This window comes from Apodemus sylvaticus, chromosome 22 (assembly GCF_947179515.1).
Source record: "Apodemus sylvaticus chromosome 22, mApoSyl1.1, whole genome shotgun sequence".
NCBI lineage: Eukaryota > Metazoa > Chordata > Mammalia > Rodentia > Muridae > Apodemus > Apodemus sylvaticus.
The window spans coordinates 54,861,787-54,889,782 of NC_067493.1; the positions used below are offsets into that span (position 1 = coordinate 54,861,787).

Here is a 27,996-nt window from a genome sequence, read left to right on the forward strand (position 1 = left end):
CCAGCCTTGGACGTGGCATGGCTGACTTCTGCCACAGGCTTCTGCCCCTTACTCCTAGAGCACCCAGAGCCATGCTACTGAGACTGTGTACATTTATTTATATTTATTGTGACTCCAGCTGACATCCCTAGAATGAGACTCACAGCGACCCCTCATCCCTCAGCAAGCCTAACTCCCTAGTGACCCCGAGACCCCACTCCCACCCCTGGGGTTCAGAGAATGAGTAAGCAGCACTTTTGCTACCGGGGAGTGCCCTGACATTTTCCTATTAGGACAGACTTTTTTCCTTGGGGTTTAATCGCGGCTCACGTCGACTCCTGGGGATACACGGGGATGCGGGGTGGGTACCACAGCTTCGAGGTTGAGGAGGATTTCTCTAAGGCCTGCAGGCTGAGACCTGTCTGTGCCAGGTTAGAGACACTCATGTCGGGAAGATGGGAACATTGGGCCAGAGCACTCACACCCTCTATAGCACCACAGCGTGGAACACTGGCCTCTTCTTCGCCATGTCTGTTCTCATACCACCCTCTTGTCCCGTGACTGATTTTTCCAAGGGAGGGTTCTGCAGGCAGGTGGGTCATGGGGGAGAGGGGTGGGGGGCGCCTCCACCTTGATATCTGACCCCATGTCTGAGAGTTCACACCCTAGGTTGTTCAGGAGAACCGGCAGGCAGGCCAGTTGTCGGCAAGGGCAGTGCGAAGCCTTGTCCTCAGAAGCCATCTTTCAGGCCTTCCCACTGCGTGCAGTGCAGCCCAGCCCAGCCCAGCCCAGCCCAGCCGGCCAGCCTTGCTCAGCTGAGGTGTGCCTGGCCCTCGAAATGTCATGCTGTTTAAGTGTTAAGACCCTGTGTCTGAACAGTGCCAAGACTCTGTAGGTGTAGTGCTGAATAACTGTCTATTGTCAATAAAGGCCGGACAGCAGCTGTGTGGTTCAGTGTGGATGGCAGGGGTAGGGGTGGGAGGTAGGGATAGCGGGACACAGCATAGACAACAAGTACCCTCTGAATCAGCCCAGGATGGGATAACAATAAATCAACGAAATTCACAATTTATTGTCCTTTTACTGACATTTATGGTCCTTCAGAATGAACACTTGACCGGGAGCATCTTGGGAATGAGTTATCTATCGACAATTGTCAACTGCTCCCATAGTAGAGGCTCAGAGTATGTGGTGTGTGTGTGTGTGGTGCAGGGACAGGGGGCTGGGCCTACACATGCCAACTTCAGGCTCTAGTAGGGGTGGGGCTGCTCTAAGCTGGGGGCGGGGCAGCAGACAGACTCCCGCCTTCTCATTGTCTGTGACACGCCAGGTCAGGAATGATCACGGCCGTGAGCTCACACAGCCATTGGAGAGACCGTGGCTTAGTATTCAGTGCCCCCATTTTGCTGGTGAAGAAATGGTGCCTTGGACAACTTTAAATAACCAGTGCCAGGCCCCCTATTCTGTGGCTCATCTGTCAAGTGTGCCCTGTGACAGAGGTTCAGCCAATGGAAGCATCCTGTCCCCAGGCCTGAGACTGGCTGCCGACCCAGCTGCCCCGCTGATACCGTGATCTTAGCCCAGAGAGGCCCTGGGACTTCTGGTCTCCTCTAAGGGGATAAATGTTCCATTTTAAACTACTGTGTTATTGATCTACAGAAAACCAACTGTACTGGTGTTGTAAGGGTAAACTGAGGCTGGGAGGAGCACCTAGAAGTAAGCCTAGGTGTATCCGTGAGGGGTGCCCGATCCCACTTATCCACTAGTTTAAAGAGGCACAGACCCCTCCCAGAACCGACTCCCGGGTCTTTAGACACCTGCTCCTTCTCCCAACAGCAGTGGCTGGGATGAGGGTTTGGGGGTGTGGGGAAGGGCTAGAGACCCGCTAACGGTTAGAGGCGGAGTCATGGCGCTGGGATGACCTGTTTCAGGTGGCCCTGTGATGATGTGATGCTGGGCCTCAAGTCTCCAAGCCTCATAGTTCAAGAATAATAAGTGACATTTGGAAACTAAGTGGCCCCCTGTCCGTCATACCCTTAAGCCACTTTGTCTGCCAAGATGTGCCCAACCACAGACACCTGTCCCTCAGTAGAGCCCTCCGCTCAGCCAGGAGTTGGCCTAGGGACCAGCAACGCCATGACATGGGAGCTTAGTTCTGGGGACTGTCTGCCCTGTCCTTGGGGATGTTCAGACCCTACAGTGGCCTCGACCTTGACAATCCTCACCTTCTGAAACCGGGAAGTTTTCTCTGAGTAACCATGGAAACCTTCGTTGTTTTTCTGTTGCTGTGGTAAAGACAATGGCCAAAAGCAGAGGGTTTGTTTGACTTACAGGTCCCAGTCCATCACTGAGGGAAATCAGGACAGGGACTCATGCAGGGCAGGAACCTGGAGGCAGGAACTGATGCAGAGGCCACAGAGGGGTCCCCCCTGGCTTGCTCAGCCTGCTTTCTTATAGAACGCAGGACCACCTGACCATCCAGTGGGCTGGGCCCTCCCACATCAATCGTGAGTCAAGAAAACGCCCCACAGACTTGTTTACAAGCCATTTGGGTACAGGTATTTTCTCAGTTGAGGCTACCCCGCCCCCAGATGACCCTAGCCTGTGTCAAATCAAAGGAAAACAACAGCACCTGGCCAAGCTCCCTGAGGACTAGTAGCTCCTGGGTGCTTACTGTTCTGAGCAAGCTAGACGGCTCAGGGCTGGAGAGAAGGCTCAGTGGTTAAGAGGAGCAGGATTCGATCCCCAGCACCCGGGTGACAGCTCACAACTGTCTATAACTCCAGTCCATAGGATCTGGCACCCTCACACAGACAAACAGGCAAAATCATCAACATACATAAAAGTAAATAATTTTTAAATGACTCTCTAGACCCTGAATGGTGCAGTCAACAGGGCCAATTTGTTTTGTTTCACACAAAGGGGCTTGCTTTGTAGCCCAGGCTATCCCAAAACTCATGATCCTCCTGCCTTGGGTTCCCCAGTGCTGAGATGACAGGTACACACCTGTCATCGGGACCTGGAAGGTTCTGGCTCCCGCTTCAGGGAGAACTGAGCAGCCTTGGTCATGTCCCCCACCCCCCTTCTGCCTTGCCTGCTATGATGGACTGAAACCATGAGCCCAAAAACAACTCTCCTGTCCTTTGTCAGGTATTGTAGTCACAGTCTCAAGTAACAGATGCAGCAGGTTAAAAAGCAACATTTTAAAAACATTATGTGTCTTGGTGTTTTTGCCTGTGAGGCAAGAATGCTGCTATCTCGCTGCCCGGCACTGAAAAGCCCAGAGGTTCCTCTAAGAGTCAGCAGAGGGTTACCAATTGAGCCAGCAGTGACCCCACTTCTGGATCCAGACCCAAAAGATGGGAAAGGGAAAAGCAGGACTCGAGGACCCACGTGTCCCACTCCCCTGCAGGAGGATCACAGCAGCCAAGGCAGAGGCAACCACTGCCGCCTCCTTCAGGAGAAAACTACTGAGTTCTAGCCACATGACAGAACACGTTCAGCCTTAAAAAGGGAAATCGGACACATATCATAAAGTGCAGGAACCTTGAGGACATAGCGCTAAGTGAAATAAGCCAATACTAGCTCAGTGACGTGGTTCTGAAATCCAGAGATAGAAAATAGGGTGGGGTGAGGACTGGGAGTCAGGAAAGGAGGATCCATTCCAACAGGAATAGAATCTATATTTTGCAAGATGCAAAAAGTGCTTTATGCATCATGTCTCATGACTGGGTTCCGCCCTTTAATTTGTTGGCTAGTGAGGACCCATATAGAACCCCCAACCATACACACACACCCAATCAAATAACACAGGCTACTGCCCTGGCTCTTGCTCTGCCACAGAACTTGATACTAAGACCTTATTGTTGAAGACACAGCACAGAGAAATGAGGCTGGTCCTGATCTGGAGGTGTCCTCCCTGCTGCTCCTCCCTGCTGACAGTGTGAGGAGGAAGAAAACTAACCCCAGGAGCTACAACCAGCCTGGTAAGACACACCCACAGGCACAGACAGTGGCATGGAGGTTTTGGGGGCAGCCAGTTCCTTCCTGATCAGCTCTAAGGTGCGAGCCTCAGGGTACGCACAGGAGCTGACAGGCCCCCGGGGAGCGCTACCCTCATCATCTTGCTAAATGGACGTAGTATCCAACCACACAGCCCTCCGGCTTCCTTTACACACATGATGAGCATGGCTCCCGACCCTCATCAGAGCTGCTTCTGGCACTGGGCTGCGGCTGACACACTCACAGCTTGTCAAAGCGCAGAGAGTAAGCTACTGTGGTGTCCTCAGCTCTAAGAGTTCAATTTCACATACTCCCTCACCTCAAAGCTCAGGGATCATTGTGTGCAAGTGTGTGAGTGTGTGTGTGCACTAGCCTGTGCATGCAAGTGCATATGCGTGCACTTGAGTGTGTGTGTGCGCGCACGCTTGTGCATGTGAGTTGTCATAAGTGAGTGTATGCACTTGTGTGGGGTGTGCAAGTTAGTGCAAGTTGATGTGTGTGCACACATGCTTGTGCATGAGTGTCCCACATGAATGTGTACACTCACGTGTGTGTGGGTGTGTATGAGTGTGTGCATGCATGCATGTGTGCCTCAAGTGTGTGTGCGGGTGTGTGCTAGTGTGTGCATGTGAGTGTATGTGCATTCGTGAGTGTGTGCACCCAAATATGTGCACACCAGTGTGTGTGCATGAGAGTGTGTGTGCACACACACAGCTGTAAGAGCTAGGGGTGGTATAGCAGAGGACTGTGGCCAAATAATCCCCAGCATAATGGACACATGGCACACGTGATGCCACATGGCTGTAGCATGAGACCAAGCTAGTGGGCATTCTGAGTGATGGGGGCTCACACGCCTCACCCTAGGGGAGGGGCAGATGGCAGCTGTTCTAGGAGGGAGAGTCTTGATCTTTTCCTGGGATGTGGCCCCTGAGAGGCTGCCATTCTCTAGTGAATGGCTCCATACCAGGCATGCGTGGGCAGCACCAAGAGCACACTGGGGGGGGGGAGGGGGAGAGGGAGGGAGGGGAGAGAGGTGAAGAGGGGGGAGAGAGGTAAAGAGGGGGGAGAGAGGTGAAGGGGAGGGGGAGGGGGGAGAAAGGGCAGAGGGAGGGGAGGGGGAGGGGAGGGGAAGGGGAAGAAAAGGAGGAGGAGGGAGTGGGGAGGGAGAGGGGAGATGGAGGGAGAGGGGATGGAGAGGGAGGGAGGGAGAGAAGGGGAGGAGAAGAGGACCGGGAGGGGGAGGGGGAGGAAGAGAGAAGGGGAGGGAGAGACTGAGGGAGATTGCGCCCATGAAGCTGGGAGGGAGGTGTGGTTCTGGTGGGAATGGGGGACAGGGTGGGCAGAGATTTGATCAAAATGTGTTTTACGTATATGTAAAATCCCCCAAAGAATAATCTTTTGAGGGCATGAAGGAGGCTGGTTTTCTTTTTTTTTTTTTTCCCTGAGACAGAGTTTCTCTGTGTAGCCCTGGCTATCCTGGAACTCACTCTGTAGACCAGGCTGGCCTCGAACTCAGAAATCCGCCTGCCTTTGCCTTCCAAGTTGCCTGGGATTACAGGCATGTGCCACCACTGCCTGGCTAGGAGGCTGGTTTTCAACATGCATGTCCTCAGCACCACTGTGGCCTGAAACTAAGGTGAGTCTCGGCTAGGAGGGAGGCCTAGCTAGCCTTGAGCTAGCCTGGGCAGCACTGGAAAGGGAAAGGCTGCCACACTGAAGCCTATGATGCGGATCGTATGCAGTGAGAACACCAGAGCCCCACAGCCGTGGGTGCGCAGGGATCCTGCCGGCCCTCAGCCTGAGACTCATCCAGACACTGAAGACAGACGGCATGTCACCTCCGTCTCACAGCCTCATCCACGGAGGGCACAGGACACGGCCCGGCATCAGCCAGTGGCCATCTTGTGTGGACCTGAACTGTGCGACAGGGCCTCTGTCCACACAGTGAGACAGACCCTCTCTCCCTCTGCTGGGAGCACCGGCCTCCTCGGGGACGACGAGTTTGCAGCCAGTGTCAGTACAGACAACAGCTAGGGTCCAGCCGGAAGTCCTCATAACCCCCAGAGCCACCCGGATAAGCTGGGTGGGGCAGGGAGCCAGGGGACGAAGGGACAAGGTCCCTGTGCAGAGAGGGCGGCCAATTCCCAAGTGTAGATCAGCAACCCCGGGCATAACACACCCTGTGTCACAGAAGGAAGGGTCCAAACAGGCTGGACACCTTCCATTCCATCCTGTGTGACTCCGAGCAAGTGTCTTGACCTCTCTGAGACTATGCCATCCTCATGATGGGAAGAGATGGGAACTGGAGGGAAAGCTGCCTGGGCCTCCCTCCGGTGTTTGCAAGAGGGAGATTCTGAGGGGAGCTGAGAACCCCCTCCACTGACTGCCAGGCTCTTCTGCTCTACACAGTAAATCAAGGCCAGAGAGCTTCCTTCAAAAAAATAGTTTATTTTGCAGATCTCCCGGCAGCCTCTTCAGCGCACCCAAGTGGTCAGGACAGCAGGTAGTGACCGTCTGGGCTTTTCTCCACATCAAGAGGACCTTGCCCAGAAGAACCCTTCATCCCCGAGTGGCAGCGACAGATCACATTTCTCCACTTGCCCTAAGCCCCTCAGCCACCGGGGCTGTCACTGGCTGGCGGCTGGACATTTCTGTCTTAACCTGGCGCACCTCAAGTACCCTGGCTTGCAGACGGTTCCCCGGGTGGCTGGGACCTCAGCCTGGAGTCCTGCTTGGCGTCTTCAGACACACTGCCCAGAAGGACAGCGGAATGGCTTCCCAGACCCTGTCCCGGCACGGGACATGGCATTAGGTCCTGACGCTGTGGAGCCTGCAGTACTGGGAAAGTCTCTGTGAGCGGACCCATCCGCGGCGCAGTCCTGGGGCACTGGCCCAGAGTGGCTCCTGCCATGGTATCAAGGCACAAGGTGAGGAAGTGTATTGGTCAGGGGTCCTGGGAGGGGCGAGGCAGCCTCTCTGCACTCAGGCAGTAGGGCACCCCATACCCCATGGGTACCAATCTGCAGGAGGCAGGAGCGAGGTCCAGTTCTTGCTCCACTGGGGAAGAAAGGGCTTACAGAGCCTGGCGTCTGAGGCAGTGTCTTCTACAGCCGTGCTGGATGCCAAGCATCCTGTCTGTCCTTCATCTCTGGAGAATCTCTCTAATGGGAAAGCCTGTCTGTAAGATGGTTGCCCTGACTCACTAGGGCCACTTGAAGAACAAAATATCTTTTATTCTCTTAAATGAAAAAAAAAAAAAGAGGAAATCATTTTTGCCCCTGCTTCGGTGCCTAAGTGTCTAAAAAGCCTCTTCACAAAAAGACATTTTCTTGAGCCTCATCTGGCATTTTCTTTGAGGGACACAAGTGGCTGGGTGCAAACCAATGTGGCGGCACAAGTGTCTGCGATCAGTGAGCGCAGAGACACCGGATCCCCGTCCCAGGCAGAAAAAGCACAAGGAACTCGGAGCGCCTGCTTCAGCTCGCCTCGGAGTTACCCACTGGGACAAACCCTGACGTCCCCAGGTGAGGAGAGGCTGTGCCCACCTAGCAGGGACACACGGGCCTTTTGTCCAGGAAGACGCTGCTCGGGAACCACGGCTACATTGAGTGCTCAAGGGGATGGCTTCGTGAATCTTCCCAGCATCTCTCGAAGTCCTGCCGCACGGCCATTCCCACAGTCCAGGTTCTGGGGATGGCCACAGTTGCTCATCAGGGGGAAGTTGGGCTCTCCGTGGTAGACAGCAGCTGGGCCACCTGTATCCGCTCAGCTGGCGTGAGGTGCTGGCTCAGGTACGCCACGCAGTCCATGGTCACTTCTGGGTGTTCTTGAACCAGACTACAGGGAAGGAGAGAGATGGTGTGTGTGTGTGTGTGTGTGTGTGTGTGTGGTGTGTCACTCTTACCACCCAGGTGAGTGTCTCTAGGTGTCCTTGTCCAGGGCACCATGTTGCTCTTGAGTGGGCCAGAGCCCAGAGCTCCGACTTCCTCTTGCTGTGCTCACACAGGGAAGGGGGAGGGGTACAGAGGGAGGGGACAGACAGTCCTACAGGTACACAGGATTCTGACGTGGGGACAGAATGCCTCAGGGTGGCATAGCCCTTTCTAGTCACTGGTTGTATGGTATGCTCTGAGGCGTGACACACCCCTGAGTTCCAGATTTACACCTCAGGCAGGGTCCCAGGTATCCTGTGAGCCACCTCCTCGGAGGCTACATTAAGACTGGGAGGGAGGGAGCCAGTATCCTCGGCCCCAGGCCTGTGGCACGGTCCTAAGCAGCCAGGTGCTTGTCGGGACATGGATCCCCACCTGGACCCAGCTCTGCTCTCGCTGACCACAGCTCTGTTGCTGGGGAGATGACCACTCTGGGTTATAACCTCACTATGATCCCAGCCCTGTGGCCAGGCCGCAAGCCACAGGCTGGCCATGGCCACGCCACTCACCTTTGGATGGTCTTGAGGACAGAGTCCCGCTTCAGATAATTGATGTTCTCACGGATGGTGGAGCGCAGGCCGTCCCTGGCTGACCAGTGCTCTTCCAGCCACTGGACCACCACCTGGTTGCTGTCCCACAGGTAGGCCTGGGGATCAATGCGTACAGTCTCCCTCAGGCGGCGATGGCGCTGCGGGTCAGCAGCCGCCAGCCCCTAGACCCCAGTGCCTGCGCTGCAGCTCCCCTCTCCCCGCTCAGGCCCACCTTGACGGCGCCCTCGGTCTCCACGAACCAGCGTCGCAGCATGGACTGCGTGTGCTCGTGGCTTAGCTCGGGGCTGGCCCGGAGGATCTCCTGCTTCACCTGGGCCTCCAGCAGCAGCCGGCGCAGCCTCCAGTAGAAGAAGGTGCGTGCGGTCTTCCATTCCAGGACATCCTGTGGACATGGCCACCTGAGCACCCACGGAGGAGCGGGGGAGGCGGGGAAACAGCCAAAGCCACGCCCCCAAGATGGCTGCCGGGCTCCTGCCCACCTTATCCTAGAAGCAGGGTGTCCAGTGTAGGGGGATGAGCTCCTGTCTAGGGTGACACAGAGCAGGGCGCCCCATGGTGCTGGGCCACAGGCAGACAATTTTCTCAGAACCGAACTGGTATCTGCATTTACTTCTGCCTCCGCAAAACGCAATCTCGGTCTAGGTCCCACAAGAAAAATGGCCGGCTATGGGCACGGGCCAGTGGGCACGGGATGTCCTCTTAGGAGCAGGTCACGGGGGCAATGTCAGCACCAACAAGGCTTTAAGCCTCAGCAAAGGTGCAGACTGAACAACCATCTGCACACACTTAGGTTACTCCAGCCTTTTTGAAGCCCGGCATGGGAGTTAAAGACAGAGCCTGCAGGTTCCTGCTGACATACCCAGTCTGAACCTCCCAGACAGCCCTCTAGGCCCCGGCCTGGCTCCACCCCAAACCCATATGTGTTCCTCTGTGTCCTGGTGGCCACCGGGACCCTTACAGAAATGATCCCCTTCTCCAGCATGTGGCCCGGGGTGTCGTGCAGGTCGGCGAACTGCACTGCCACCTGGTGGTAGATGGGGAGCAGCAGGTCCTCCCGGGCCTTCAGCTGGCCCTCCAGCTCCTTGCGCTCCTTGTCGGGGAGCTGGGCTTTCCCTGCAGGAGAACAGACAACAGTCAGGACTTCAGGGGCTGTGAGGGGTGGAACTGTGGGGCTGGGGTGGATTTCCTTGTTTTTGTGTTATTTGAAAAGCCACAAAACGCAAGAGGCCCTGCCCTGTGAGAGTCCGGGCTGCGATGCCAATGCTGCTCCTAAATCAGGTTGTCCTGCGGCCTTGAAAATGGGTCACAGCCCCAAGACAGCATCTGGGTGAAACCCCAGCCTCGCCCTGGCAAATGGCGACATCACACACTGTACCGAACAGGTGGTTGACAGTTATGGACGTCACCGCCATGCGGACTTCCAGGGAGAATGAGTTCAAAGAAGTGAAGCAGAGCATGTGTCAAAATTGGTAAAATTGTTTCTCTCTGGCTGGGGATTCTAAAAGGACACTATCATCACCATGTTCCGGTGTCCCCCGTGGGCCCCAAATGATTCGACCGTCTCACGCTATGCCTAAGGGACAGCGGGCTGACAACGGGATCACAGAATGAAAATCCCTCACCTCAGACACTCCAGAGCGCGGATAGCCTGCCACAGAGGACCGTTCCACCCCTGGCCCCAGAGATGGGCTGTGGTCAGAACACAGCTCTGAGAATTAATTTCATGTTTATATCTGGGCCACTTTGCCAAACCATCTCACCGAGAACACACAGAGACTCCCCCAAATATCTGCCACCTGAGACATTTCCTAGCCACACTTGTGGAGTCCTATGGAAGGAGCTGATTGCAAATGCGGACTGGCTTTGGGTCAGTTTGACACATGCTCATTCTACCCATAATGCACTAGAATCAGTACCTTTGGTGACCTGGGGGTGGAGCTTGTGCTTCTTGGGGGTGGAGCCTGTGTGAGCTGGAGGTGGAGTCTGTATGATCTGGGGTGGAGCCTGTGTGCACTGGGGTGGTACCTGTGTGACCTGGGGGTGGAGCTTGTGTGAGTTGGGGGTGGAGCCTGTGTGATCTGGGGTGGCACCTGTGTGACCTGGGGGTGGAGCCTGTTTGACCTGGGGGTGGAGCCTGTGCTTCCTAGGGGTTGGAGCCTGTGCGACCTCAGGGTGGAGCTTGTGTGAGCTGGGGTGGCACCTGTGTGACCTGGGGGTGGAGCCTTGTGGGCTGGGGGTGGAGCCTGTTCAAGCTGGAGGTGGAGCCTGTGTGACCTGGGGCTGGTGCCTGTGTGACCCACTTACCCAGCTGTCCCACGAGCTTCTTACACACTGGGTCTATCCTCCTTATGGTCTTCACCAGATCTTTCTTCCGGAACTTAATCTCCACTGTGCCCTCGGGCTCCAGAACACCCCCCCTGGACAGAGGAGAGGACGGGGGAGGGGCTGAGGACAGACACTCCGGGTTCTCCTGCCCCAGACTGGTTTTTTTTTGTTTTTGTTTTTGTTTTGTTTTGTTTTAATTTGCTTATTTCTTTGAACTTATTATGACTTTGTGTGTGTGGTGGTGTTTGTATATCTGTGTGTGCATGCCTGTGAAGATCATAGGTCAATGTCAGGACTCCGCCTTACGTTTTGAGGCGGGGTCTCTCACTGAACCTGGAGCTCACTGATTGGCTAGAACTGGCCAGCAAGGGCCAAGGGGAGTGCACAGAGGCCGGGGCGATGCAGGTGGCACACTCACCTGCTCTCCTTGTCCGCGTACATCTCGATGCACAGAGGGTTGATGGTGGAGTCGAGGACAACCCAGGAGCCGCCGCGGAGCTCAGCGCAGGGCGGGATGTAGATTAGAATGGGCTGCTCGAACAGGCGGAGGCCATCCACGATGTAGGCGCCGAACTTCAGCACCTGTTCATACATGTCTACAAAGCGAGGCCTGCTTAGGAGACTCGGCCCTGCAGCCACAAAGCCTGCAGCCTTCTCTACCCTGGGCTCCCGAGGGAGGGGCGCTTGGAGAGCTGGGGCTGGTCCAGGTCTGGCTCCCTCCCTCCCTCAGTGCCCAAGTGACCTTGGGCAGGTTGTTCTCCCTAATGGGTGTCTGTGAACTCAAGCCCGGCGATTCCATCTTCTGAGATGCCCCAGCTCGTCCACCTATCTGGCACACGCAGCCCCCACAGCGGAGGGCTGCCTTACCAGGAGAGCCCTCCAAGTCCCGCCCCACACACACCCTATGTGGTGACACTGCAATACCGTGACAGCAGCTCCACGTCTGGGACCAGTGCATGGGACCCTCAGGCCTCTCGATTCACAAAGGAGGGGTTTGAGGGTGCGGAAAGGTCACTCAGGGCAGGAGAGACGGCTCAGCAGTTAGAGCACTGACTGCTCTCCGAGAGGTCCTGAGTTCAATTCCCAGCACCCACATGGTGGCTCACAGCCATCTGTAATGGGATCTAATGCCCTCTTCTGGTGTGTCTGAAGATAGCGACAGTGTACTCACATATAATCAATAAATAAATCTAAAAAGAATTTTTTTAAAAAAAAATTGTAATTCTGACTAAATATTTGAGCTTTGCCGGGCTCAAATTTGTGGTGGCACACACCTTTAATCCCAGCACTTGGGAGGCAGAGGCAGGGGGATTTCTGAGTTTGAGATCAGCCTGGTCTACAGAGTGAGCTCCAGGACAGCCATGGCTACACAGAAAAACCTTGTCTCAAAAACAAAAAAAAAAAAAAACAAAAAAAACAAAAACAAAAAAAAAAGCCAAAAAAAAGCAAAAAACAAAAAACAAAAACAACAACAACAACAAAAAAAAAAAAAAACCAGAAAAAAAGGTCACTCAAATATCAAAGCCACCCACGTGCCTCTTTCCCACCCCAGCCCTCCAGCCGCTGGGACATTATCTCTCTGGATATTCTGGGTGAGTTAGGGGGACTGCAACTGCAAGTTCAGCTCTGAGAAAGGTGAATGGGCACACGCCCTCCTCATCCACACGGGAAGGAGGCGACCCAGGTTACCCAGGAGCAGACTCCCTGCCCGGCCCTTCCTGTCACCCCAGCAAGTCACCTGCCTCCGAGCTCGGTTCCTCATCTAACACCAGGCGGTCACCTGACCCGCGTCCTCCTGGAGCTGTCGAGAGCCACGGCAGTGACACACCCGAAACGACTGACTTACCCTTCATGCCGCCGGAGAAGCCTCTCCAGTTGGCAAAGATCATGAGAGGCAGGCGCTCCTTGTTGAAGTCCCTGATGACCTGCGCCGTCTTGTAGGCCGAGTCCGGGAACCACACCTGGCCCGCCTGCTGGATGATCTGTGGACAGAGTCCCTTAGGTCAGACACGGACCCTGGGACATAGGGACTACAGGGCCAGTGATCACGGCTTGGTCCTGTACTGTTTTATGTCTGCTAGACACAGGCTGCAGCATTAGAGGGGCGGGAACCTCAACCGAGAAAACAAAACGCCTCCATAAGGTCAGGCTGTGTGCAAGCCTGGAGGCTATTTTCTTAATTAGTGACTCATGGGGGAGGGGCCCAGCCCATTGTGGGTGGAGACAGCCCATTGTGGGTGGGGCCAGCCCGTTGTGGGCGGGGCCAGCCCGTTGTGGGTGGAGACAGGCCATTGTGGGTGGGGCCAGCCCGTTGTGGGCGGGGCCAGCCCATTGTGGGTGGGGCCATCCCTGGGCTGGTGGTCCCGGGTTCTATAACGAAGCAGGCTGTAAGCAGCATCCCTCTGTGGTCTCTGCATCAGCTCCTGCTTCCAGGTTCCTGCCCTGCCTTCCTTCAGTGATGAACAGTGATGTGGACGCGTAAGCCAAATTAACCCTTCCCTCCCCAAGCTGCTTTGGTGATGGTGTTTCATCACAATAGTAACCCTTACTAGGACATGTTGCAGAGCCCGGGCTCCCTAGAAACCCAAAGCATGGCCATACCCGTAGGACCTCAACAGGTCCCCTATTCTCATGCTCAGCCTGACAACACAGGATTTGAGGCCTCACTGCAGATCCCAGCCACAGGAGTAGAGCAGAGGGGGGATGGGGACATTTACCATCCTGGGAAGAAGCCCGGAATATTGGGATATTACGGGTCCTGTGGAGATATGGTGGGGAGACAGGCAGAGCCCCAGGCCCCTCCCTACTTGAGGTTTCTGTTCTCTGAAGCGTCGCTGAAAGGGATAAAAGGATGTACTCCTGTCCCCAGTGGTCACTGGGGTCACACGGCTTCTGGCCTCTCACCTTGGCCTCAGAATCCAAGTTGGCAGGGTCAGCAGGGACAGCCACCTCCACACACCGAGTCTCCACGGCAATCACTCCCACGGGGATGCCCCCCAGCCTGCAAGTCGAGCACATGGGCTCAGCACTGGGCTGCCTGCAGGCAGATCTCAGGGCCTCAGGCTCTACCCCGTCTGCCGCCAGGCGTGTCCAGGTGGAGACTGTGGGCATCTCATTCGGGGTGAGCTAGCTGCAGGGCAAAGGGGCAGCGCCAGATTGCTAAGGACCATGCGGAGCTGTGGGTGCCCTGCTAGGGTGAGCACAGTCAGGGAAGGATGGTTCCAAAGCCACAGGAGCCGTCTGTCTGTCTGTCCCTCAGGCCGTGCAGCTAAGAAAGGAACTCTGAACCACACAAATTCCCAGCATCCTCCTCTCACTTCAGCTTCAGATTTTTGGCACTAGGATGAAGCTTGGGACTTTGCATGTGCCGGGCAGGTGCTTTGCAACCTAGCCATGTCCCAGTCCTGAATTATGACTTCAATCATCACATATGGGGAGCTGGTGAGATGTCTCTGTGGATAAGACCGCTGACTGCTCTTCCGAAGGTCCTGAGTTCAAATCCCAGCAATCACAGGGTGGCTCACAACCATCTGTAATGGGATCCGATGCCCTCTTCTGGTGTGTCTGAAGACAGCTATAGTGTACTTGCATATAATAAATAAATAAATCTTTTAAAAAAAACACATATGGCCAGCAGTTACGCACGGGGCAGCTTGGGCACTGGACCAAGTCACACAGGGAAAAGACTGAAGCAAATCAGGATTGGAGGCACAGGCCTGTGACACAGCTGCTTGGGCAGGGAGATTAAGAGCTCAAACCCAGCCTGGGCTACACAGCAAGACGTTGCCTTGAAACTCACAGCAAAGGAAGCTGGGATACAGCTCAGCGACACGGCTTTTTGCCTGGCATGCACGGGGGCCCTGGGTTCCATCCCTAGTTCTCAAAACAGAGTGGGGGGGGCAATATCAAACCATAGGGCGCAGCTCATGGGACCATGACGTCACCACCGTCAGCCTGGGCCATCAACAGCCAGAGCCACCGCTGTACCCATCCTTAACCCATGAGCATGCTACAATCCTACCAGGGTGGAGCGGTCTCCCCAGGGAGGGCTCCGTGGTGGCGGGGTTCATGTACGGATTGTACAAAAAGGGTTTCAGGCCGGGCAGTGGTGGCACACACCTTTAGTCCCAGCACTCTGGGAGGCAGAGGAAGGTAGATTTCTGAGTTGGAGGCCAGCCTGGTCTACAGAGTGAGTTCCAGGACAGCCAGGGCTACACAGAGAAACCCTGTCTTGAAAAACCAAACCAAACCAAAACAAAACAAAAAGGGGTTCTAAAATAAATAGGAGACATATAACTAAAGGCCAATGACACACAACTTTATGACTTTGTGTGTGTGTGTGTGTGTATGTATGTATGTGTGTGTGTACACGTGTGCTATGCTGCATGTATAAAGGGGCCTTTTTGGGTCTGTTGCCTTCCACCTTTATACCGGTCTTGGAGCCTGAATTATGGGACAAGCGTGTGACTTGCTGAGCCATCTCACGGCCCTGAGCCGACAACTGTGCTGTTTACTGCCCAGGAGAGCCGGTACCACGTGGGGAATGACATACATGAAGGGCCTAGCATGGCCCTGTGGCTGCAGTATTATAACCTCCATCAAACAGATAAGGCTATAGAGGCCCGGGGAGGGCGGGAAGCCTGGGTTTGTAGCTGTGACGTCAGGCTGTGAATCCAAATGGTAAGGTAGAGGACCCAGCTGCAGCCACACCGGAAGGGAAGAGCGCCCTGGGGACTGTAGCGGTGCAGAGGTGGGTGTGACATTGTAATGGAAGAGCCCCTCATCTCTGGAAACACTTAACACCCCCAGAGACACCTTCTGGGGGGGAGGTGGGCTCTATGGCTGTGGGACTACTGTAGGGGCAAAGGTCATGGCCCCCACAGTAGGTGGTAGAGACTCTAAGGCCCAGTGGGCCCACACTACACAGGCGGCTTCATCAACCATGATGTGTTTCTCCAAACTGGCTTTTTCCCCTTTATTGTTGAGACTGTAATTTAATTACAATGTTTCTCTCTTCCCTTTCCTCCCTTTCCTCGAACCCCTCCCATAAGCTCTTCCCTCCTCTCCTTTAAATTCATGACCTCTGCTTTTATTGCTATTGCATGCATATATGTATTCGTATGTACATATATGCATATACATATTCATATATACATATATATTCCTAAATACAACCTGCCCGCGCTGTGTAAGGGTACTTGTGTGCATGTTTCCAGGGACTGGACAGGCAGGACTCCTGTTTGCTGCTTTCTTCAGTTGCCTGGATTCTCTGTAGGCTGAGGTGTCAGTCACGGGCTTTTCCATGTCTAGGTTGAACGTGTATTGAAGTCATCCTTGATCAGCTTGCAGCTTTTATTTTTACTTTTTTATTTTGGGAGTCTGTGTGTGGTGTATAAGCACACATTGTGTGTGTGTGCTCACGTTTGCATGTGTGTGTGCATAGGTATGTGTGTGCATGTGTGCATGTGCATATGTGCCATGTATACACATGTGTATACTGTGTGTGCATGTGTATGTGTTCATGTGCACGTATATGTGTGTAGCATGTACACATGTGTTCACATGTACATGTGTGTGGCATGCAGGCATGTATGGTCAAATGTGCACACATGTATTACATGTGTTCATGTGTGCATGTGTGTGGCATGTAGGCATGTGTGGTCAAGTGTGTACACATATATGTGCAAGTACACATGTGTGCACACCTGTGAATGTGCATGCATGTGTGTGTGCATGTGTGTGCACTGTCGGCTGTGTTCCTCAGATTATGATAACCTGCTCAGAGTGACTGAGCAGCATGGCTGGCTCTGACTCCCTAACTCTAGTGCTGAGATTATACTGCAGCACCCGCTTTTCATGTGGGTGCCAGGGATCTGGACTCGGGTTCCCCTGCTGGCACGGCAAGCACTTCTTAGCTCTTTCCCCATTCCTTAACTTTGTCCTTTGCATTCATAAAAATCTATGGACCAAGAAGAGAGGGCCCTGGCAGCCCCGGCCTCGTGCTGGAGAGTCCCGGCACCCAGTGGTGCAGATGTGTGCAGATGTGTGCAGCCCACACCTGTCTCCAGTTACCTTGCTCGTCCTGTCACCACGGTCTGGGCCCAGGGTGCCATTATTTCCTTGAAACTGCCGTGGTCGAAGAATCCACTCTGCCAGGTCCCCTTCAGGGCTGCGGGGAGAAGGATGGAGGCCCTGACTGAGGGCTGGGGAGGCCCAGGGTCTGCCTGGCAGCGTATACTGCTGTGGCCTTACCTCATAATAGGCCTGTGTTATTTTCTACTGAAGACCACATGGAGTCTAAACCTTACACACACACACACACACACACTACCCCCAAACAAAACAAAATCATGATTGCAAAAGCTACATCAGGACGAGAATTCATTTCTGAGGGTTTTCAAACTCTCTCCAACTGCTCCAGACACGCTGACATCCCAAACACAGCCCCAGAATGCCCTACCCTAGGGGTGGCAGGGTTAGGAAATGCCTTCTTCCCACAAGGTGAGATTCCAGGAAGGGACCACCGACCCTTGAACCTTATTCTGGCCCACTGGCTACAACTCAGTATCCCTGAGAAGAAGCAGGTCACCCCATGTCCCAGAGAGACACATGGTGACATGGGTACTGCAGCCATGGTTGGGGTTGGGGATCGGGGTCAGGGCAAAGGGCTGTCATTCTGACAAGACCTGAAAGGCCTGGCAGCAGGTGACGCAAAGGACAGAGCAGAGGCTGGATGCTGGGAACAGCTTCAGCCTCTGACTTGGGACTCAGGGCTGGCTGCACAGGCTACAGCCTGGGAGATTCTACCAGAGGGAAAGCTCTATAAAACAGAGAAGACACAGGGATCCTTCTGCTGTAGAAAGAGAGGCCCTTGTCTGCACAGCTGCACAGATGAAGGCAACTGTGCATGAACGTCTAGATGTGGGCCGGGTGACAGGACAGCTCAGCCTTCCCATCTGGGCAGTCCTCATAATATAGCATGCCTCCAAGAGACAAAGGCTTTCCCCAGAAAGGGAGAAAACGTGCATGCATCTGTGTGTGCATGTGTGCGTGTGTGCGTGTGTGTGTGTGTGTGTGTGTGTGTGTGTAAGAAGCCAGTCTCCTTTGTGAAGTCTAGCCAGAGGGAAAGAGGCAGGAGAGAGGTGAAGTCGCTGAGCACTTTAGGGAGGGAAGACCTGGTCAGTACTGAATTCGAACCCTTGGCAGATACTGCGCTGTTTCCAGGCCGTATTGGTTCATGGCCCAGGAAAAGCAGAGTCCAGTCTCCAGCCCCGCCTCTGAGCTCACATGCACCCGCCCCCTGCTGGGACATGGGAACTGCATAAACACTTCTATCAAAATGGCCCTTTACCGTAGAGGCTGAAAAGAACCCCAAATCTGGGGTCCCCTTCGGGACTTACTTGGGTGAGGCCTCCCTGCCAGCATCCACCTGGGGTCGTAGGGAGCTTTGGTTGGGGTGAATTCAATTTCCCTGTCGATGGGGTCAGAAGGAGTGGTGATAGGAACCGGGCTGCGATTGTCCTGGAAGAGAAGGCCAGGGCCGTCCAGTCTGTCCCCGCTTTCCCCTCCGTGCACGTCTCTAGCTGTGCAACAGCGCCCCTCACTGGGGATTCTAAGCGCTGCTCCCGCTAGAAAACCTGATAGTAGCTACTCCCTACATTCCTCTGGGACGCACAGAGACCTGAGTGTGCTAGAGTGCAGATGGAGTCTGGGAGCCACAAGTGAAGAAACTGAGGCCCAGACACCTACCTAGTCAAGACTAGTTAGAGCAGTCCCGTGGGACAACAGATAACTAAGCAGTATAGGTTGACTGATCAGGATAGGTCCTGTGGGGACTATGGATAACCAATCAGTAAACTCAGGGTAGCCTTACAGAAGAGGCCCTGCAAAGAGCATAGCCCTGAGCCTTAGGCCCCCTCATCACCATGGTAACACACTTCACAGATGAGGAAAATAAAGGCTCAGAAAGACTGGGAGGCTGCCCCAGGATTGCTGCTCCTGACGAGGAAGCCAGGAATGGGTCAAGGCTGCCTGCGAGGCCTGGGGCTTGCTATTGTCCAACGTCACCTTTTTCAAAGGACCAGCAGACAGCATCCCTGCATCTTGACATCCTAATGTCCTTATGGCACACTTCAGAGCCTCCCAAAGCAAAGGAGAAGGCTAGGATTCAGAGAGGGACTGCGGGGAGGAGCCGGGTCCCCCCTACCGCCATGAGCCTACCCCACAGGTGCCCAAGGCCTCAGGCCGCCAGGGAACACCGCACCTTCGGAATATATGACAGCCATTCCAGAATGGTGCAGACCCCCTCGAAGTCATCTGGCACAGTGACGTGGGAGACCCCGTTGGTGTGCATGATCTGCACCCCGCCCAGCTGGTTGTTGGACGTGTAGACTTCTCTTCCCAGGACCTGCTTTGACACAGCATAGGTTAACAAAGTCACCATATCCTGCTGGGTCCTCTGCTCTGGCTGCCTGTCAGGATGACCTGGAAGCTTCCGAAACGCCTGGGCCAATCCCTTCAGGGTCTTCGGGGGCAGTGCCAGGCATCGGGGGTCTCTGTGTCTTTAAGAACTCTGGGCAATTCTAAAATGCAATCCAATTTGGGAACCATCAATGCCCCTGAGATCGGACAGCTAAAGGGTTCTGGCTTCAGTCTGCAGGGGGTCTACTCAAGTGCTGCTGCAAGAACCACACGTGCACCTTCCTGGTGGGCTCCGAGTGGGTATTAAACACGGAGAGTCTATAGCCAAGTGGGAAATCCTGCAGGTAACAAAACAAGCAGGTGACTGAACTTGTGCTCTAGGGGAGTTAACTGCAGGTGAGCCAGACACACGTTCTACCCCAACGCATAGAAGATGCAAAATCGCTTGTGGGGCTTTTCTCGGTGACGCCACTTCAAAAATATTTTTACTGTAAGCTGGAAAGTTAGTTCCAGGAGGGCGGGTCACCAGGGGATCAGGAATCTGAAAAACTGAAAAAAATGGGGCTCGCCTCTGGAAGGAAACTGGTACTGAGAATCCACAATGGCCATAATGGCGATGTGGTGGTTTGAATGAAAACAGCCAGATAGGGAGTGGCCTTACTTGGGGTGTGGCCTTGCTGGGGCGTGGCCTTGTTGGGGGTGTGGCCTCATTGGAGGTGTGGCCTTGTTGGAAGAAGTTTGTTACTATGCATGGGCTTTGAAGTTTCAGACATTCAAGCCAGGCCTCCTGTCTCCTCCTGTTGCCTGCCAATCCCGATGTAGAACCCTCAGCTACCTTCTGCAGTACCGCATCTGTGTGCCACCATGTTTCCTACCATGACAATAAAGGACTGAACCTCTGAACATGTAAGCCAGTCCCAATTAAATGTCCTTTATAAAGGTTGCTGTGGTCATGGTGTCTCTTCACAGCAGTGGAACACGGGCTAAGACAGCTGCCGAGTGAGTGAGTGAGTGAGACGTGACCGGGTCCCCACGCCGCCCCTCCCCTAGCCTCGCCTACAGCACCTTGTTGAGAGCACTGGCCCCTGTGAGAATGATGTGTGAGTTTTCCACCTGGATCACCCGCTGGCCGAGCCTCACCAGATAAGCCCCGATTCCAAGGGCACGGCAGGTCACCTACGGAGAGACACACACAGAGGGGCACCTCACTGTATAGCCACAGCTGGTAGAACTCTCTGAAAGATGATCCTCCTGCCTCTGCCTCTGCCTCTCTGCCTCTTCCTCGGCAAACCAGAGAAACAAACTTGAGACAGCTGTCAAAACTGAGACCTGACTTGACTCTGTGAAGTTACAGTTTCGGGTGTTGCTGCAGCGACAAACTGTCCTTACATGCAAAGCGGGAAGGCCAGGTGTGGCTGGTCCCAGCACTCAAGAAGCTTGGGCAGCAAGGATCTCAAGTTCGAGGCCAGCCTGAGTTTTATAGCAAGAGCGAGTCTCAAAAGAGAGGCATGGGCCTGGCCTGGGGGATGGTTCATCAGAAAGTGCTGCCAGACAGCTGTAAAGACTTGAGTTTAGATTCTCTGCGGAGCATCTGTGACCCCAGTGCCGAGGAGGGACCTGGGGCTCACTGGCCAGTCGCAGCCATATTGACAAGCTCTAGACTCGGCAAGACTCTGTTCCCCCCAAATTGGGAGAAAAGCAATTGAAGATGCCTGATGTTGACCTCTGACCTCTCCATGGGTCACATGCATGCACACACTCACAAAAGGGAAGGAGAGGAAGGAAGAGGCCAGGAAGGCACTCACCATGCTGATGGTGACCGTTTTCTCGTAAGCCAGGGAAGCCTCTCCTGCAATCATGCCCGAGCCCCTCAGGTTCTCCACGCCCAGGCTGCTGTCCTTCCCGATGATATCCAGGATCACGTATCTGCGAGGTTCCAACAGGGCAGAAATCAAGGCTCCTCTCAAAACAAAATCAACAGGAAGTGCATATTTCCCACAGGATGGGGGGGGATGCAAACAAAGACAGCCGCCAACACAGACAGTCAGAGGCAAAGGGAAGATGGGGCTGGGGGCCCTGGGTACTACGCTTCCTAAAGATCAAGGTGGACACAGACAATGACTGTCCTGCAGTCAAGCAGAGGCTCTAAGCGAGACACACCCTACCCCACATCCTGCAGGGAACTAGCCTAGCCTTTGGTCTGTGGAGAGAATGGCCTTAGTTCACAACCAACCGATCAGCCAGGATTCCTGACCCCAAGCCAAGGGTGAGCCGTCTGGCCAGCTCCCATCAGAAATACGCACACGCTAGCGCTGAGGGCAAGCTGCGCAGGGCTGCAGGAAGAGGTTTTGTTGGCTGCGTTTAACTGAGTTTCCCAAATTTATCTCACTAGAGATTTAAAAACATTTCGCGTGTTATTTACATTACAGAAAGTCACCTAGAGAATCCTGGCTCTGCTTGATCCCCCTCAACCACACTGGGGAAGACAGCTGGGAACCCCTGACATTCTCAAGGGACATCCCCAGGGACCGCTGCATGGTTTTGGATAATTGGGTCATAGGATGTGAACCTTTTGCTGGGTGGTGATAGCGCACGCCTTTAGTCCCAGCACTTGGGAGGCAGAGGCAGGCGGGTCTCTGAGTTTGAAGTCAGCCTGGTCTACAGAGTGAGTTTTAGGACAGCCAGGGCTACACAGAGAAACCCTGTCTCAAGAAAGACAGGGAGTGAAAGAGAGGCAGAGACACAAATGGGGTGGGAAGAAGGGAGGGAAGGGAAGAAAGATGAGAGGGAAGGAAGGGAGGGGAGGGCATGGAGGGGAGGGGAGGAAGAAATGAAGGAAGGAGAGGAAAGGAAGGAAGGGAGGAGAGGGAGGAGAGGTAGAGAGGAGAAGAGGGAAAGGAAGAAGAAAGGGAAGGAAGGAGAGAGGGAAGGAAGGAGAGAGGGAAGGAAGGAGAGAGGGAAGGAAAGAGAGAGGGGAGGAAGGAGAGAGGGAAGGAGGGAGGGGAGGAGGGAAGGGAGGGGGAAGAAGGAAGGGAAGGAGGGAAGAGAAAGGAAGGAGGGAAGGCAGAAATGAACCTTTAGAACCCAATCTTTCCCCCACATGAGCTGCTGTTCTGAGTACAGGATGCATCACTGCAGGTGTAGCTCAATAGCGCAGAGCCTGCCTAGTGCGTACGGAGGCTCAACAGAGAAAAAGAAAAAGGAAGGAGGGAGGGAGGGAGGGAGGGAGGGAGGGAGGGTAGGCTGAATCATTTGGTGGTAACCAGGAAACTGTCCCAAGTGGTTATTAGCACCGCACAGGGAAGCGCCCCCTATGGGCAGCTGGGGTGAACTGTGAGTACACTAGTGCTCCTGCGTCAACGCTGCAGCGTTTACCTGGATTCACCTTCGTCTTCGATGTGCTTACAGTGCACGGAGTTCTGGGAGCTGATCCGGGTGTAGTCTTGGGGCGTCAGGTACAGGTATCTAAATCCCTTAAAAACACACTTCAGTGAGCTGAGGATCCCGTTCCGTGGACTCCACAGCCACCAGACGGTCTAAGGTGTCAACACCATCCAGGGCGGCTGTGGATAGCATCGGCTGTACAGCTACACACCGCGGGCTCACACCATTGCCAACAGCAGGGCTACTCCGGGCTTCTCTCGTCCCCACACACAGCCTCACGCTCTCTCTGGTTATGTACTGTGGAGGGAATGTGTGTGCTCATGTGTGCACGTGTGTGTCAGTGTGTACAGGTCGGACAGCCCAGATCTGAGGGAAGCACCTCAATTGTGAATGTGTCTAGTTTTGGAATACCTGCTCCTTACACTGAGAGACATCTTGCAGACGGGGCTCAGTCATGTTTTGTAGGCATCTACTGGGTACAGCAGCCTTTCTCAACCTGTGAATCATGATCGTGGGAAACATGTATGTCTGACATTGGGAACCGAGGGGTGGCTCAGTAGCAAAATTACAAGTGTGAAGTAGCAACAAAAATAAATTTGTGTTTGAGGGCAGTAGTGGCACATGCCTTTAATCTCAGCACTTGGGAGGCAGAGGCAGGCAGATTTCTGAGTTCAAGGCCAGCCTGATCTACAGAGTGAGTTCCAGAACAGCCAGGGCTACACAGAGAAACCCTGTCTCAGGGAAAAAAAAAAGGAAAAGAAAAGAAAGGAAGGAAGGAAGTATAAAGTATACATTTGGGGTCTGGAGAGATGGCTCAGTGGTTAAAAGCACTGACTGCTCTTCCAAAAGTCCTTAGTTCAAATCCCAGCACCCACATGGTGGCTCACAACCATCCACAATGAGCTCTGAGACCCTCTTCTGGTGTGTCTGAAGACAGCTACGGCGTACTCACATATAATAAATAAATCTTAAAAAGTAATTTGTAGTTGAGGGTTCCATCATTAGAAAAGCGTGGTTTCCAGTGGCTGTGACCCACAGGCTGAGAACTGTTGGGCCAGAGCTATAAGCTATATAGAGCCTACAAATAGCCAACTATACATAACCCATGTGTAACCTATAGAGAGCCTATATAACCCTGTAACATACTGTCCTGATTCTGTGTGTTTTCACTGTGACCCAGAAGCTCAGGTGTGGGGACAATTTGCTGCTTCAGGGATGAGGTGAGTGACCACAGGGTTTCAGATCACAGAGCATTTTGGATTTCAGATGTTTAGACTAAGAATGGACTAAAGATATAGTTTTATAAAAAATAGAAAATTAATTTTTGACCCTCAAAGTGCTTTTTCCTCCTTTAGAGAACAGCGTCACTGTCTGGAGAACACGGTCTGTGTGAAAGTGATGGTCCCGCTGTCTCACGTCAGGGCTGAGAGCCTACAGAGACGAGATAGTGCACCCTCACACATGCACACATATGTGTACTCACACATGTACAAACATGTGCATACACACATATACATGTGTGCCCTCACACATGCTCACATGTGCACCCTCACACACGTACCCACATACACACACATGTGCATGAGCATGCATACACAGAGTACACACAGACACACATGTACCCTCATGTTCATGCACATACATGTATACAGTGCACCCTCACACATGCACACACATGACCATACATGCATACACATGTGCCCTCACACATGCACACACATGTGAACATATACAAGCATCCTCACATATGCACATGTGTGCACTCACACATGTATACACCTGTGCACACATACATGATCTAAGGCCCGGATGTGGAACATTACTCACTTTGCATTCTGGGTACACGTGGATTTAGAAGCCGGCACATGTCACCCATGTGTCTACAAGATTCTCATTGTCATGGCCCTAAGGGGTGTTTTTAGCCATTTCCTGCCAATCACCATGCCCCAAAGCATTTTATTTCTTGATTTTGCTTGTTTTGTTTTGAGGTAGGTCTCAGTACATCAGCCAGGCTGACCTTGAACTCTACTCTCCTGCCTCAGCCTCCCGACTGCTTGGGCACACATGTGGCACTGGGCCTGGCTCAGTGAATCTGAGTTAGATAATGGAGGGTGGGCTTGCGTCGCTGTACATCTATCTGTACCTCTCTCACTGTCTTGCAGGAACCTTGACACCCTCGATGCAATGTGGGCCCCGCCTCTCTGACCTGCGTGGGGTCAGAGGCAGTTTAGATTCTGATTTTTTTTTTCAGACTGGCTTATTTGCATATAATGAGAAATCCCAGGTGTGAGGTACCAAGTCTAAACACAACATCCATCTGTGCTGCTCAGATACCTCACACACAGCAACTTCAGATGCCCGGGTTCTGACTGAAACTCAGCGAATGAGGTCGGGCGGGACTTTCTGTTTGTCACACTGATACCCAGTTTGGATCTGGAAGCGTTTCAGATGAGGGGGCTTTGGGGTTAGGGATGTGCCATCCAGGTAGGCACCAGGCCGCCACCCGCACATCCGACGTACTTTGTGTGGCTCCTCAGGGTCCACCCAAGCCACGTGGAATATCTGCTTGATCTCCTCGGCCAGGCCCATACGGGCCCCGCTGTTAGCCGCCAGGTAGATCTGGGGGACACCCTCCATCCGGGCCAGCTCGGACGCCCGCAGGTACAGGAAGTCCTCCCCTATGCCGAAAGAGCCGATTTGGAAGGTGATGTCATTGCCGATGACAACGGCGTCCCGGCCTTCTGGATACTCCGGGGTCTTGAACCTCATTTTGAAGGCCACCATGCCCACCTGGGAATGAGATGAGGGTTAAGCGAAATGACTTTGGTCCTTCCAGGTAACATCTGAAGCAGGCTGACCCCAGCTGGGTTCTGCCAGGTCCCGCCTCATGCCCACCTCCTACCTCGTTACAACCAGGAAGCCGGTTCATCTCCACCAGCTGGCCCTGTGAGTCCAACACCAGCTCTGTGTATGTCAGGATATCTTTGGGGTACTTCTCTGGGGATCCCCACAGTTTAAAGAGAGCCTGAGGGAGAGGAAAAGCTTGGAGTCGTGGGTAGAGAAGGCCTGCCCTTTGCGGTTGGAGGGGACATGTCAGAGCACCAGGCCTTCAACACATTCCCCATCCCCTTTTTGAGACAGTGTCTCTCTCTCTCTCTCTCTCTCTCTCTCTCTCTCTCTCACACACACACACACACACACACACACACACACACACACGCACACACATACACACACAAATAAGCACCTCTGTGTGCCAGAGGGGTCAGATGCTGGTCTGGTGGACGTGTTGCAGACAGGTGATCCTGCTTCTCCCTTATCCCTGCCTTTCTCCATGATCTAAGCCAGTGGCTCTCACCCTTCGTAACGCTGTGACCCTCTAACACAATTCCTCGTGTTGTGGCGACCTCCAACCATAACATTATTTTTCCTTTTTTATTTTTGGTTTTGGCTCACCTGTAATCCCAGCACTTTGGAGGCAGAGGCAGGCGGATTTCTGAGTTCGAGGCCAGCCTGGTCTAAAATGTGAGTTCCAGGACAGCCAGGGCTATACAGAGAAACCCTGTCTAAAAAAAAAAAAAAAAAAAAAGGAAAAGAAAAGAAAAAAGAAAAGGGCCAGAGGGGATGGCACAGGCAGCAAAGTGAGGTCCTCACAAGCACAAGGACCAGGGTTCAATCCCACAGAGCTGAGTCAGAGGAACCCTGGGGCTTGCAGGCCAGACACTCTGGCCAAATCGGCAACGTCCAGGTTAACTGAGAGACCCTGTCTCAAAAAATAGGACGGAGAACAAAGAAAAATACCTGCTGTTGACCTCTGGCCCCTACACACACACAAACACAGACACACACAGACACACATACACACGCACACAGACACACACACACACAAATACACACATGCAAATATACAAACAAGCCAGAAGCAAAGATTAAAATGTTGAACAATTTGTCACAGGTCATTGATTATGAGATACTATTTCTTCCCCCCCCCATTCTCTTTGTTTCCCAAGTTTCTATATAGCACATCACTTAACAAGATAAAGTTCAATTTGTCTGCAGAGAAAGTACCATGAACTCAGTCGTCCTTGCGTGAATTAATTCTTCCTAGGAAGACCTCATCTAGAACGGGTCTCAGAAGCACGCCTTAGGACACAGGATAGGTTCAGGTGGAAGGAGGGGAGGGGCCCTGGACGGCGGCTCATGCGCATCTGAGCCTGCGGGACTTACCTGCCTGAACATCTCGGGGAAGTCGTACACATAGGTGGTCCCCAGGGACTGCGCCTGGAAACGCTTGGCCTGGAGCAGGTCCTTGGTGACATAGGGCGTGTTGATCAGCATCCCGTGGAGGCTCCCTTGCTTGTTGCCAAAGGAGTGAAACATGATCTGGACGGAAAGAAAGAAAAGGGCGGGGCTGGAGAGGCGACTCAGAGCTTAAGAGCACTGGCTGCACTTCTAGTGGACCTGGGTTTGAGCCTCACCGCAACCCCGAGTCCTCACAACACAGGTTCAGTGGTGCAGAGCTTACGCCCTTTGCCCTGTGGGAACCGGAGCCCCGCCCCCGAGGTGTGCAGACAAGAACTGTGGGAATCCATGTGGGGTCTGTACCCGAGGGGTCGGCAGGACAGCTGTGTTACTTTACAGTTTAGGCAGCATGCTACGGTCAACCGAACCGTGTCCTTGGGAGGAGATGGGTCAGGGGTAGACCTCAGCCAATATTTTGTTCTATACCATCTTTGCAACTTGAGAGTTTTGAGTCTCCTCATTTCAAGTTTAAAAAGTGCACAGATACACATATAGTCAGGTACACACATGTATTTATACACATATGCACATGTAAAATAGTCTGGGATTCACTTACAAAACTCATTTCTGCAAGGTGTTTGGGGGAAACACATCTCTCGGACCAGTGGCAGGGAGCTCTGCACGGTTAACGGCCACACGCTCCGCTTCCCACAGGATGGACTCTGCCATGGGGGCCGCATGGTTCCCAGGACGAACAGACAGAAAACTACCACATCCACCACACCCTGGAGCTATCTACTGGAGGCTGCTATGATTCAAGGTGAGGAGAGTCGAGCCCAGAACATTTGGGCTCAAGACCCGGTGTGCACGCCCTTACGTTTCCGGATCTGGAGTCCGTCACTTCTTTGTAGAGGCTGATGTCCAGGTAGTAGCCAGACTCGTTGGTGATGAAGAGGCGGATGGGGATGGCGCTGTCAGAGGTCGTCTGCCGGATATTGATTTTAACCTCGGCCTGCAGCACACGCAGCTTCCACAGCCGGCTGCCATAGCGCATGACCATGGCACGCACCGACTCCTCGATCTGCCGAGAAGCACGGCACTGTCAGAGCCTGACACGCCCCCCCCCCCCACACACACACACACACGAGGGTGAGTCAGGC

The 27,996-nt window shown here is 53.7% G+C and overlaps 1 protein-coding gene across 6 annotated transcripts in view; it reads right to left on the reverse strand.

Annotated features, from left to right (window-relative positions):
• Positions 1-6,409: 6,409 nt before the first annotated feature.
• The window catches only part of Acacb (acetyl-CoA carboxylase beta), a 112,726-nt gene continuing 91,139 nt past the window's right edge, over positions 6,410-27,996 (reverse strand). For all 6 annotated transcript variants that reach the window (XM_052169135.1, XM_052169137.1, XM_052169136.1 and 3 more), the window contains 18 exons: positions 27,714-27,917; positions 26,822-26,977; positions 25,497-25,619; positions 25,115-25,384; positions 22,586-22,683; positions 21,016-21,136; positions 20,276-20,386; positions 19,053-19,196; positions 18,190-18,310; positions 16,862-16,958; positions 13,694-13,790; positions 12,636-12,771; positions 11,208-11,385; positions 10,769-10,881; positions 9,423-9,577; positions 8,676-8,846; positions 8,423-8,559; positions 6,410-7,818 (listed from right to left, as the gene is read on the reverse strand). In XM_052169135.1, coding sequence (XP_052025095.1) covers positions 7,692-7,818; positions 8,423-8,559; positions 8,676-8,846; positions 9,423-9,577; positions 10,769-10,881; positions 11,208-11,385; positions 12,636-12,771; positions 13,694-13,790; positions 16,862-16,958; positions 18,190-18,310; positions 19,053-19,196; positions 20,276-20,386; positions 21,016-21,136; positions 22,586-22,683; positions 25,115-25,384; positions 25,497-25,619; positions 26,822-26,977; positions 27,714-27,917 — 2,559 coding nt within the window. In that variant the 3' untranslated portion in view covers positions 6,410-7,691. The remainder of the gene's footprint in view (positions 7,819-8,422; positions 8,560-8,675; positions 8,847-9,422; positions 9,578-10,768; positions 10,882-11,207; positions 11,386-12,635; positions 12,772-13,693; positions 13,791-16,861; positions 16,959-18,189; positions 18,311-19,052; positions 19,197-20,275; positions 20,387-21,015; positions 21,137-22,585; positions 22,684-25,114; positions 25,385-25,496; positions 25,620-26,821; positions 26,978-27,713; positions 27,918-27,996) is intronic.